At 40.8% G+C, this 13,441-nt stretch overlaps 1 protein-coding gene across 2 annotated transcripts in view; it reads right to left on the bottom strand.

Annotated features, from left to right (window-relative positions):
• The window catches only part of FRAS1 (Fraser extracellular matrix complex subunit 1), a 513,532-nt gene that overhangs the window by 310,319 nt on the left and 189,772 nt on the right, over positions 1 to 13,441 (bottom strand). For both annotated transcript variants that reach the window (XR_010751479.1, XM_066384281.1), the window contains exon 3: positions 3,157 to 3,264. Coding sequence is in view for 1 of the 2 variants with exons in the window: in XM_066384281.1 (XP_066240378.1) it covers positions 3,157 to 3,264 (108 nt within the window). In the remaining variant the exon portion in view is untranslated. The remainder of the gene's footprint in view (positions 1 to 3,156; positions 3,265 to 13,441) is intronic.

Here is a 13,441-nt window from a genome sequence, read left to right as displayed (position 1 = left end):
TGCTTTTGCTCATTCTCCTATATTCTCAATATCAGTTCATGGCTCAGCTAACAATTAGTCAACAAGTTATAAATATGGGGGTCATCTTTTTTTTTCCTTCCCCTCTTCCTCCTACTCTCATTCAGTCCGTTGATTTATCCCCTAAGTATTTCTTGAGCTTGACCTTTTCTCTTGATCCCGACACCACCAGTGCTCCAATTCAAGTATTCATCCTCTCACATGGATTAACCTCACAGCCTCTGAACTAATCTCCTCATTTCTAATATTATGGATTATCTTTTAAAAACCAGAGAAATATTTCTAAAAGAAAAGCTGGTCATTCTACCCATATGTCTGAAACCTTCATTAGTATTCTATCATCTTAAAAATAAAATTCCAACCTTTACAGTACATTGTACAAGGCCCTCTATAACCTTGAACTTACCAACTCTCTAGCCCCATCTCTCATCCATTCATCCAGTCAGCCAAACAATGTTTGCTGAGTGCCTACCATGTGTAAGGTTCTATTGTAGGTGCTGAGCACATACAGTGAGTAGAAGAGATGGCAAACAAGAAATTTAAGTAAAAGATATAGTATGTCAAATAGTAGCTAGTGCTAAGAAGAAAAGTAAGTCATGGGAGAGGGACAGGAAATGTGTGGTGGGGGTGGAAGATTGCAATTTTAAACAGGAAGACACTCAGGCAAACCTTAAATGAAGCAAAAGATCAAGGCATATATCTATCTGGAGAATAATCTCTGTGGGAACAACAGAGCGCAAAGGCCTTGTGGCAGCAGTGTGCCTGGAATACCCAGTAAACGGCAAGCTGGTGTGATGTCTAAAGCAGAGTGAGCACGGGAAAGAACAGATGGCTAATTAAAGAGGACTCAATAGCACCTTAAAGGGCGCTGTGAGGAGTTACTGTGAGAAGAGAAGACATTGGAAACCACGAGTGGGGTTTAAGGAGAAAAGCAACACGATCTAACTTCAATTTTAATAGGATCACCCTAGTTACTATATCAAGATTATAGTGAAAAAGACAAGTACAGAAACAGTGAAACAAGTTCAAAGGTTACTGTGAGAACGAAGCAAAAGGTAACAGGTGAAACCAGAGTAAAAGCAGAGAAGCCGTGTATGGGATGTACTATTGTGGAGAGCTGGCATGTTTGCCAATGTGCTGGGTGAGGGAAGTGGGGTGTGGGGTGTGGGGTGTGGGGTGAGGGGTGTGGGGTGAGGGGTGTGGGGTGTGGGGTGAGGGGAGTGGGGTGTGGGGTGAGGGATGTGGGGTGTGGGGTGAGGGGTGTGGGGTGAGGGGTGTGGGGTGTAGGGTGAGGGGTGTGGGGTGTGGGAGAAAGCAGGGAGCTGAGGGTGATGCGCTTCTCTGGCCCGAGGAAGCGGAAGAAGGGAGTTACCATTTACTGAGATGAGAAAAAAATAGGAGATGAACAAATGAGGAAGGAATAAAATCATGTTTGGTATAGAATAAGACTCAGAACCTTTTCCTGCAAAGGCCAAAGGGTAAAAATATTCTGGTCTTTGGTCTACATCATGACGACACAACTCTTGTCACAATACATAAATGAGTCTGCCTGTGTTTCAATAAAACTTTATTTATGGACACTGAAACTTGATTTTACATCATTTTCATATTGTTTTCTATTGGTCTTTTACAACCATTTTAAAATGCAAGAACCATTCTCTTTTCATAGGTCATACAGGCTAGATTCTCTCAGCTGACCCCTGATACAGAATACATTTCATTTTCAGCAATATAGTTTATGTCTTATAACATTTAGTTCAGGACTTTTTCTGGGATATCACAATTATTTATGTGACATGGAGGAGGGCATGTTTCATGGTCATTACATGACAAGCTCAGATTTTGACATGAATTACTCAGCAAGCGAAATAGTGATCTTTTACGACTGTTTATTCCATAAACTGGAAGCCCTGTGATATACGACAAAATATTATCAAATTTGCCAATACTTGATGTACAACCAGCTTCTCAGAAATATACATGTGCAGAAATTAAGTAATACCTTAAAGGTATACAGAACCTTCATTCCAAAGTTAGAAACAAACAGAAATTTATTAGCACTAGATGATTTAAAAGCTCAAGATTCATTATTTTGGGGGGAGAAAGAAAACTAAAAAAATAAACCATGCTTGTGAAATTGACAGAATGCTTTTTTAGAAAAAATAATTGGGCTTCTCCAGGGAGTTTCAAACATTCAAATTTGAAGCTTAAGCTCTTTTTATTTTAATAGACTCACTTTTAAAAGAAAAGTCAGCACCTGGAAAAAAATATTCTAACAGCATAGTTAGGAAAAAAACAAATATACTGCTCACAAAAATTAGGGGATATTTCAAAACTAATATGAAGCGATAAAAGAAAAGAAGCATTTGATTTTTTTTAATTAAACAAGAACATCAGAAAAGCAAACAAGTCAAAGAAAGTTGTTTGATTATGCAAATGAGATGTAAAATCAACTTTTATTTCATTGGTGAAAATGTACTATACAGAAGGCTGAAAGTACTGGAGTATCTGTACATTCCCTGATCCCCTAATTTTTGTGAGCAGTATATTTGTTTTTAACAGAGGGAACAAAATAAAATATCCCTATATACTTGGTCAAATACCAGGCGATTTATAGAGTCAGAGCCTCTCTTATGTTCCCAGGAAGCCCAAAGGCAGTACAACAATACAATCAGAACAAATAATGCTTTTAGAAAATCATTTTTAAGAAGTTGATATGACTTTCAATCCATTCAATGGCTTATTAATGCTGTGACAGTCTGGCAACTGTCAGATCCGAAAAAATCTCTGGGCAGCAGGTTGATTTATTAATTACATAATCACGGTTAAGTTGCTTAAAATCTCAAGTCTTCACTTTCCTCATCTGTAAAGTGGGTATAAAGATATCTACCCTCACATAACAGTAAGTGGAATAACATTTGTAAAACCTTTCACCGAGTGCCTGGTCTGGAGTACTATATGAACTCAATGAACAGAAATTAAGATATTCTTAAATAGAATATGCAAAAATTCTCTCCTGTGTTTTATAAAATTTCCAATTAGTGGATAATGTCAAAACCAGATGGCTGAAAAAATGCAAAAACCCTACATTTCACTGACTTTACCAATGCATTTAGGACACATTTAGCAATATCATACCTTCTCAAAGGCACACTTAGGGTTTCTGCAAATAGCAGGGTTGCAGATAACAATATCACCATGGCAACGGCAGTTCTGGCATGAGTCAGGCTTCCAAATTGTGGCATCCTGCAAAGAAGCATAAGCTCTGAGTTAAAAACTGATCAGACATGTTCTGAGTACACAAAAGCAACACCATCAACGGCCCTACAGCCTGAACAATTAAAAGGAAAAGGAAAAGTCACAGGCACACATAATGCTTGCTGAGCACTGATTAAACCTCGAGAGGAAATAAAAGCAGTATAATTCACTTCACCACAGTCAGGCCACGTAGCCAAAGACAAGAGCATGCAGCAGAAAGCTGTCGATACCCAGAGTAAAAACCATCGATTGACCTGAAACATCAGGAGGACAAGCTGCTCCATGACTTGAAGTTTCTCTTTGCTGTTAGGCAGCAGAATCCATCAGAACTGATTCAAAGGAAAATGACATTGGCACTAGCCCTAACCAGCGTTTTCCGGCTCTTTGCTACTTTAATGATCATCAGGAACAAGAAGGACTTGAGTAAGTAGTTCAATGTTTATGAGGTAGATCAACCAGCACATTGAGTGGCTATTTGTGTCCGGCTGTAAGCTAGGCATGTGGAGGTACGATAAAGCACTGTCCATAAGGCTCTCACAGACGACTGGATGAAGAACACGAGGATATTACATAAACATAAATTGACGACACTGTTCAGTCTCAACAAACTGGAAAGTAATGGCCATAACAGAAAAGTGAAACTGGGCTCAGTGCCAAAAGGTCTTAGCAATATCCTTCCTATTTCCCACCTTCCATCATGCTGAATCCATACTTCAATTGTGCCCATTTTGAAGTACCTTTGAGCCCAGCTATTGCATAGAACCCACAGAGACTAGTTTCTGACCTTTGCAAGGCTGTTTGGATAACTTCAAATTACAGGAGTGAGGATACCGTGTACTGCACTGAAATACATTTTCCAAGAGATTGTCTAACCTAAATTCTTATTTTTATATGAGTTGAAAACAGCCATATTGTTTGGCTGAATTTTAAACACTAAACCTTTTAAGAGTGCTGTCTGTGTTATTCTCTGCTTTAAAACTATGATATAACTCATCTTTACCTCTGACGGGATAAAGAGTAGATCTATTCGCCTCTCTACCTGAGAATTTCATCCTTCTGTTCAAGTTACTCAAGCCATTGGGTAATCCCAGGCTCCCTTATCTGGTCTCACGCCTTACCTTCCTCCAAGGATACTCACTCCTCCATGATTTCACCAGAGACAGTCTGCAAATCAACATGCTTCTTTTAAGCTTCAACCTCAACGATGAATCATTTCTTAACCCTTAACCCTGCACACGGAATGGCCCCACTCGGGTGTGGATCTTCACTGATTATCTGTGACCCCAATGTTTCCTGCATGCATGTATACTCCTGTTAGCTTTCTAGACCAGAATGTAAGCCCCTCAAAACCGCCCCGACCTTGGCTACCCTTCATAAACCAAGGTTTACAGTTCATAAGGTGCTTAGTAAAGACATTTCCCTTCTTTCTAAAGATTCTCATCCTTCCTTTTTCTCAGTCAACCGAAGTGCTAATAAATACTTTAGGGCAGAGTAAGGGCAGTGTCCAAGTCCCTGATAGAGTCATCAGATCGCTAGCATGCGACTGGAACTGGAGGAGCCGGGACACTGGCAGATGTAGCAACAGACACTTTCACACCAAAAGCCTGAACCGAAATGCAAAGATTAATGTTATGTGCCAGCTTGGCTGGAATATGGTGCCCAGTTGTTTGGTCAAACACCAGCCTAGAAGTTACTGCAAAGATAATTAGTGGATGTGATTAACAGATCAGTTGATTAAGCAAGTAAAGAAGATTACCCTTGATGATATGGGTGAGCCTCACCCAATCAATTGGAAGTTTTAGAGCATTAAACTGATGTTTCCTGGAGAGGAAGGAATTCAGCTTCAAAACTATAATATAAAAATTCTGCCAGAATTTCCATACTACCAGCCTGCCCTGCACATTTCAAAATGTCAGACTCAAAACTGCAACTTCAACTGAATGTCCAACTTGCCAGCCTGCCCTACAGACTTGGAACTTACCAGGCCTCACAACTACATGAGCCAATTCTTAAAAATGATGTCTCCTGTTGGTTCTGTTACTCTGAAGGACCATGTCTGACATGCCAACACTGTACTGATTTACAGTGATGTGGACAACAGCCCCAAGCAAAAATAAAGCCATCTTTTTGAGTTGAGAAATGTTAAAGGCATACATAACTTTTTAGGCAATGTGCTTCAAACCCAAAGTCATTTAAGAAATACAAAATACATCTGAGGGGAGATTACATCACTAGTGGTCAGTTCTCAAAAAAGTCAGAGGCAAAAGCAAGTAAGTGCTAGAACCTGACTTGGAACACTTCTGAATTTCTTTCTCTTCACTGTTATACACATTCCTCTGAAATTGGCAATAGTGCGCCAATTACGTGTTTTCTGAACCCAAACAGCAATGACAAGTAGATGAGGAAAAGCAAATTCCATTCCCAAGCACAATGTAATATATATTTCCAACTGATTTCAAGAAAATAATATTACTTTCAGAAAACAGGTTAAATAAAAATGACAACTTCGCAAAGCCTGCAGCTACCATTTATTGATCATTGTCTTATGCTGACGTAGGCCTGACTTTGGAGCAGGAAACACTGATGGAAGGGAGCATTTGCGGTACTCTGCCATCATCCGAGAGGGCTGAGCCCAGCACGGAGACTGAGTGCACATGGACGCTGCCTGTGCGAAGCACTTACCTGCATGAAACCCTGTGGAGCTGGCACTATCCGCATTAGGACCATTCCCATTCTACAGACGAGGATTCAAGAGGATGAGCAATTGACCCAAGTTCCCAAAGCTCTATGAGCTCTAAGAACTCAGGCTGCCCAGGCTTGAAAACTGCTGTTATCGCCTGACCTGTGGTGGCGCAGTGGATAAAGCATCGACCTGGAAATGCTGAGGTCATCAGTTCGAAACCCTGGGCTTGCCTGGTCAAGGCACATACGGGAGTTGATGCTTCCAGCTCCTCCCCCCTGTCTCTCTCTCCTCTCTGTCTCTCTCTGTCTGTCTCTCTCTCCTCTCTAAAATGAATGAATAAATAAAAAATAATTAAAAAAAAAGAAAAAGAAGAAAAAAGAAAAAGAAAAAGAAAACTGCTGTTACCATTTACTGATGGGGAATCCCTTATTCAGTTAAGGTGTCTGTGTCCCAGGTTCCTCATCTGTAAAGTAGGGATGATAAAATACTTAACTCATAGGGTTACTGAAAAGACGAAAGGAGATGGTGACATATTTAAAGAGATTTGACCAGTGCCTGGAAGTTACAAAAGATCCATTAAATGCAATTTATTTTTAATGCTTTCTACAATGTCACAGGCATTTAACAAATATCTTCTAAATTTTTCCTTTTCTTATAGTGAAAATAATCCCATAAGTCCCTTGACTTTCCCCTCTTCCCATTCCAGCCTACACAGGTGAAGCACCGTGAAATGATGACTGAACCAGGACCCCAGCACTGAAAGACCCAGGGCGTTGCAGTAGAAGGGAGGAGTGAGTCCACAGGTGGCGCTCGCAGTACTACTGAGCTACCCGGAAAGCCTCTGCCGGCTCTGCTGGCTAAGCTGACATAACCACGAACCCACGCCTTCACTTCCCTCAGACGGTGAACGATGGGTACACCAGCTCTGCGTACTCCCGTCAGGGGAGCATGGCGCCGAGGTGCAGCCATCTCTGCCCTCCAGGTGCAGCCCTCTCACAGCGGGCATCGAGTTCCACGAACCCACGCCTTCACTTCCCTCAGACGGTGAACGATGGGTACACCAGCTCTGCGTACTCCCGTCAGGGGAGCATGGCGCCGAGGTGCAGCCATCTCTGCCCTCCAGGTGCAGCCCTCTCACAGCGGGCATCAAGTTCCACGAACCCACGCCTTCACTTCCCTCAGACGGTGAACGATGGGTACACCAGCTCCGCGTATTCCCGTCAGGCGAGCACAGCGCCGAGGCGCAGCCATCTCTGCCCTCCAGGTGCCTTCTCACAGCGGGCATCGAGTTCCCCCCTGCTCCTCGGTTACCTCCTCAGTGACCCCGGCCTTCACAACAGTCCATTCCTCTTTTCAGCAGCTCTCAATCAGCTGGACTTGGCTTACTGGACTCTAAACAGTACCGTTCTGAAAACATGGGATAATTTTACACTTTCATTCACAGAGTCATAATTTTTATGTTGATTCAAAGTTAAATTTATCTGGGCCCAGGAAGCCTTTCTGAACTTGTTTACATATGTTCCCATCAGACTATGATCTCATTTTATTCTTCTTTGTATATTTCCACTACCTAACACAGTTCCTGAGTGTTGGATGAATTCTTTAATGAACAACCCTGAGTACTTGCTTATCCTCCAGAAAGTATCTGTCTGTGTGAACTGAGATACCGCAGTTAGGATGCAAGACTTTGACAAAACAATGTTTAAATGATGTCACGACAAAATCTGCCTAATGTTGAAGGTTATTACTTCACTAATCAAACTATATGTTTAAAGAAAAATCTCCCTTACCTAAGCATCAGACTTGTCAAAAAAAAAAAGTTGTTATAATAATGTCCTCATAAAGTAAATTGGTTTATGATTAATTTTGAATAAAGTAATCCCTTTACCAGGACCTGGACAGATGGCCAAATATATTTTAGGTCTAAAACTTTCAGAATCAATTTCTACAGTCCCATAAAATTGCTTTATGACAGCAGGGATGCTAGAGTTCCTGCACAGCTAAAACTTTGGATAAAGCCATAAAGACCAAAAAAATAACATTGTAAAATAAGTTTTACAGATTTTTCATGTTACCATTGTAATTCCGTCACTTTAGAATCTTTTCTTGCAATCTAACACACTCGGTAAAAGAAATAGTCTTAAAATAGTTTTTCTTTAGACGATAGATTAAAGGATTAGGTTTTGACAAACCTACAAAGCAATCAGAATAGGATCTGTATAAACAGCTTTTTCTATTTTAATAATACGTGAATAAAATGTTCTTACAAATAATATAGTGCTTTCATCCTCAAATATTTTTAAAGTAATAGCAAGATGCATCAAGAAGAAAAAAAAAACATTTTATTTGGTTAAGTATTTACTGAACATTTAATTAGTGCTAAAAATAAACAATGACTAGCCCCTTCCTCATCACTCAGTTTTCTGGGGGATATTACTTATGGCAGGGGTCCCCAAACTTTTTTCACAGGGGGCCAGTTCACTGTGCCTCAGACCGATAGAGGGCCGGACTATAAAAAAAACTATGAACAAATCCCTATGCACACTGCACATATCTTATTTTAAAGTAAAAAGACAAAACTGAAATAAATACAATATTTAAAATAAAGAACAAGTAAATTTAAATCAACAAACTGACCAGTATTTCAATGGGAACTATGCTCCTCTCACTGACCACCAATGAAAGAGGTGCCCCTTCCAGAAGTGCAGTGGGGGCCGGATAAATGGCCTCAGGGGGCCGCATGCGGCCCGCGGGCCGTAGTTTGGGGACCCATGACTTATGGTATTCTATAACAGCAGTCTATCAACTGTCAACATAAATTTTCTTTCATCTAAATGGTATAATAACTGTACTTTAATTATTGATTACCTCATCTCATTTTAAATCCCCTTGGTTTCTTAGTACAAAACAGTATGTAAATATGCCTTTCTGTTAAAAAGAAAACAATATTACGTGTATGGAAACAAGGTATGAAATTCATGTAAACCAGTTAGTAAAGGGTAATCATTTCTAAGTGTGGATTCTAGGAGATTTTCAGTTTTTTCCTTTATTCTTACCCATATTGTTGATTTTTTTTTCAGTAACAAAAATATGTAACATATGATTTTTTAAAAATGTTAAAATTTCCTACAAAAGCTTGACCAGTCATAATGGATACTTGTACTTCCCTTACTCAGCAAAACCTATTTCTTTAAAGAAAGTATTTTCACAAAAGTCTCAGATTCTCAAAGTCATCTCTAGGCAACTTAGTGTTGGGATACAGAGCTGATGGGAACCTCCCAGGTAGGAAAGGAAGAATTTGGCCAGAACCCCCGGCTCCCCGTGAGGGCAGGGCGGGAGCTGTGGAGGAGGGGCAGATGAGGGAACAGCTGTGGGCAGCTGTGGGCAGCTGTGGGCCTCGGGCCCCTGTCTCCTTGTGTTCTGAAAGACGGCACAATGCTCTCCTATGTTTTGAGTTTCTTTTCCAAGTTCTGATGGATCTTCCTGCATCAGGAATTACTGAATCCTCTGTTTTTCTGTTCGGCCCTTGGGAGAGCCAGTTTCCTCGAGTCAAGCCCAGCTAGAGACTGTGTGGCAAGGGTACAAGTTTGGGGCTGACGAGTGAGAGCTGCCGGAGCCACCGTGAAGGAGGTGGGTGCTCAGCGGCTCCCCCAGCGCCTTCTGGGGAGCACAGCCTGGCAGGCGTCCCCAAACTACGGCCCACGGGCCGTATGTGGCTCCTTGAGGCCATTTATCTGGCCCCCTGCCGCACTTCCAGAAGGGGCACCTCTTTCACTGGTGGCCAGTGAGAGGAGCACTGTATGTAGCGGCCCTCCAACGATCTGAGGGACAGTGAACTGGCCCCCTGTGTAAAAAGTTTGGGGACCCCTGAGCCAAGCTCCAAGGTGGGAGTGAGAATGCAGCGATGACTTCAGGACGGGACTGTCATCGCTCAGGGCACCTTCTCTACTGCTTAAAAAGTTCCAGTGGCTACTTATTTCTCTCTCTGACCTTATTTCCTAACCTCTCTCCCAAACAATTTCTGCCAGGTTCCATCTACACTGGTTTCATTGCTGTTCCTGGAACAACCAAGTATGTTCCCAGCTCAGGCCCTTGGAACGCCCCATTCTCTCTGCTTGAAGGACTCCTCCCCCAAAGACCAACACGGCCTATTCTTCTGCTTCATTCAGGTGGCTGCTCAAACACCACCTCTTCAGGATTTTGTTGTCAGTCTATTCCTCTGCTCTTTTCTTCCAAGCACTCACCACCTGGCACTATGTTAAACAGTTGCTTATTTACGGTCTCTCTCTTCCCCACTAGAAAGAAAGACCTCAGAAAGCAGAAATTTTGTTTGCTTTTTTTACTGCTGTGTCCGTTATGACCACCTAGAACAGTTTTCACACACAGTGGATGAAATTTATGTGCTTTTTAAAAGTTATTTTTAAAATATAATGTAGAAGACCAAAAAAAAAAAAAAAATGTTGTGCCTTTTTCTGTCCCCACCAAAAATAGAATCTGAGTTTTGGAGTCGAGCTGGCATTGACAGAATGGAGCTCCTTAAAAACACCCACCAGATACACAACAGGGAGCCGTTTAATCTTCCCGAGTCACCCCCAAACTTTCTTGCATTCAGTGAGGTTTTTAAAAATTAACTGTGTTTCCTACTTGTCCTTCAAAGCAATAAAAGGGCCACAACGTTCAACTGGGCCTCATGTCTTCATTTTCCTGACAAGTATGGTTTTCAGGAAAGACAATCCATAAAAAAAAGGTTCTTTGACCCAGCTCCAGTTCGGGCACGGAAATAATGGTCTTGTTTGGCAAGGCACTATAAAGAAGCGAATCAATAACTTTCATAAGGTTATTTCAGAGTTCAATTCTTCCCCCAAGTGCCCTTCCTCAGACAGCTTAGATAAACAATATCTTTTCCATTTGGTCTCATTTTAAAGTTCAGGTAAAGCTCCTCATCCAGACCCAAATAAAAAAGGGCAGAGGACATTATTATTTAGAAAGATATGAGTCCTGTGTTTTCCATGAAATTCTCTCTTTCAGGAAGAGAAAATGCAAATCAATGCAAAATAAAAGTTAAAAAGGCAAACACTTCCAGTTTGACATCTTTTTCAAAGTCTTGCTCCATATAACATCCCTTTATGGAGTTTCTTGTTTTCCATACCCAGGACCTCAGGAGTTTCCCATGTCAGCATCCAGGAGTGATTAGCTTGTACTTGATCTCCTCGCTGCTGTCTTAAAGTGATAAACCTGAGGGCATCAGCTATAAGAATATCATTTGGCTACAGAAAGAACAGCATGAATCACAGATGAAAAGATAGCTGCTATATATAACTGAAAATGTCTTTGTTCACTTGCTGACAAGAGACCCTGAACCGCAGGGCAAGTTAACATCATGTTCTGGTACAAACGATTTTTAGAACAGGGCAGTGCTACGGGAGGAGGCAGGAAAGAAACGGGACCAGGCTAACACCACGGGCCATTCCTTCCCCAGCTCCTCCACACACTCCCAATCTCACTTCTCCGCCCAGAACCCTATGAACAAGGCATCATTACCTCTATTTCATAAATGATGGAAGACGGTTGAAGAAAAAGGCTGAAAAATTGTCCAGAGCACATCTAGTAATGGGCAGATCTGGGATTCAAACACATCTTTTTCCTTCTATGCTATATTGTTATCACATCATATCATACCATCCACACCTTACATTGTAACCATTTTAAATCATTCCTGCTTCCACTTTCTCACTTTAATAGGCCAACGAGGTGAGGCACACTGGGGAAGTGCTGCCAAATTTACAGAGGAAGAAACTGTGAGACTAAGTGACTTACCTGCCTACTATGTTCCCTGTGCCTGCAACGGCACACTCCCGCCTTCTTAATCTAACTTCCACATATCCTCCAACTCTCAGCTGAAATAGCATGTCCTCAGGGAGGCCTTCTCTGCCTCCTTGACTAAATCAATATTTCCCTTTCTCATGTTTCCAAAGCTCTCCCTGCATCTACAAAGCCAGACTTATTCCTCCAAGCTCTGTTTTGCATAGAAAAGAAAAAGAAAAAAAAAATCCCTCTGGATCTCAAATTATTTGGCATTCATGTATTTTATATTTCTTCCTAAAATATGTTGAGATAGATATGAGTGTCACCCCTATTTTACAGATGAGGAACACAACATTCAGGGAGGTTAAGTAATGTTTTACAAAACTTATAAGTGATGACACTGATATTTGAACCGGTGTCCATCGGATTTTGAAGATTATGTTTTTCCTACCATACCCACTTCTGTATAGACAGCCTTGTTCTATGAACACAGGTTATATACCACAATAACTCAAGTAACCATGCCAATATGGTAGAGTGGGTAATCTTGGATTCAAATGTCAATTCAATTACTTCCTAGCTTTGAGACCTTAGATAAATCTCTTAGTTTTTCTGAGTCTCCATTTCCTAATATGCACACTAAGGAGAAGATTGGACTCAACAGGGTGATAGTAGAGATGAAATAAACTAATGTACTTAGCACAGTGATGGTCCCTAGGTAACACCACTCAGTAAATGGTAGCTATGAGTCTGGTCACTTGCCACACTTTTAACTTGTTGATCATGGTATTTTCTGTGACAGAAGAGTAGTTGTAGCGTTTAGAGATTTAGAAAATCCCTCCAGCTTCCACCGTATAGGGAAGTTAACATTTCCCACAGCTTAAATGTTTACAAAATATTCTACTATAAAGGGCTATGGAAACTATAATCCTAGAGTGGAATATGGAGTGGGAGAGGGGTGTCGGGGGGGGGGGTGTTTCTTCAAAATATAGAATAAATTTAATTGCCCAATGAGTGTGCTTTGCATTCCAAATACTGAAGCAACGGGAACACAGGCTTAGCTCTGTAGTCCTCTGTTTATTCTGTTTGTTCTAACAAAATCCTATTACAGTGAGAGCCCAGCAAGGAGCACCTCAATAACAAAATTAGTTCCTAGAGAAGCTAGAGCTATATGAAAAGTTCTGTAATGACTAAGAAGCTTGCCTCGTATTTCCACTTAAGCAATCCAGATACTAGGGAGACTCTAACAAAGCTTAAACTAGTAATTAACTTTTTATCCCCTCCAACAATTCAACTCTCAGACTTCATTTCATATTCCTAAGGCAAATGGAGAAAAACATCAAACATTCAAAATGTTTGAAGACAAAATTAAATTATAGCCATATGATTATCTCTTATATTAAAATTATTTATTTTCTTGTTATCCTCCTCCACTAGATCATTATCATTCATTTTATAATTAGTTCTTTACTTGTCTCTCTCTCTTCCCAAAAGTGAGAACAATTTCTTTACATAAAGGTGCTTTGTATTCCCATAGTGAATGAAACATAATAGGCACTGATAATGTTCTTGACAGAATGGATGGATGGATGGATTGATGGATGGATAGATGAATAAATGGATGGATGGATGGATATTCTCAAGTTTAAAAAATTGCTAGTTATTTTGCAATGTACT

Source organism: Saccopteryx leptura, chromosome 5, assembly GCF_036850995.1.
Source record: "Saccopteryx leptura isolate mSacLep1 chromosome 5, mSacLep1_pri_phased_curated, whole genome shotgun sequence".
NCBI lineage: Eukaryota > Metazoa > Chordata > Mammalia > Chiroptera > Emballonuridae > Saccopteryx > Saccopteryx leptura.
Note: the sequence above shows the minus strand (reverse complement) of the source record. Positions and strands in the feature narration are given on the sequence as shown.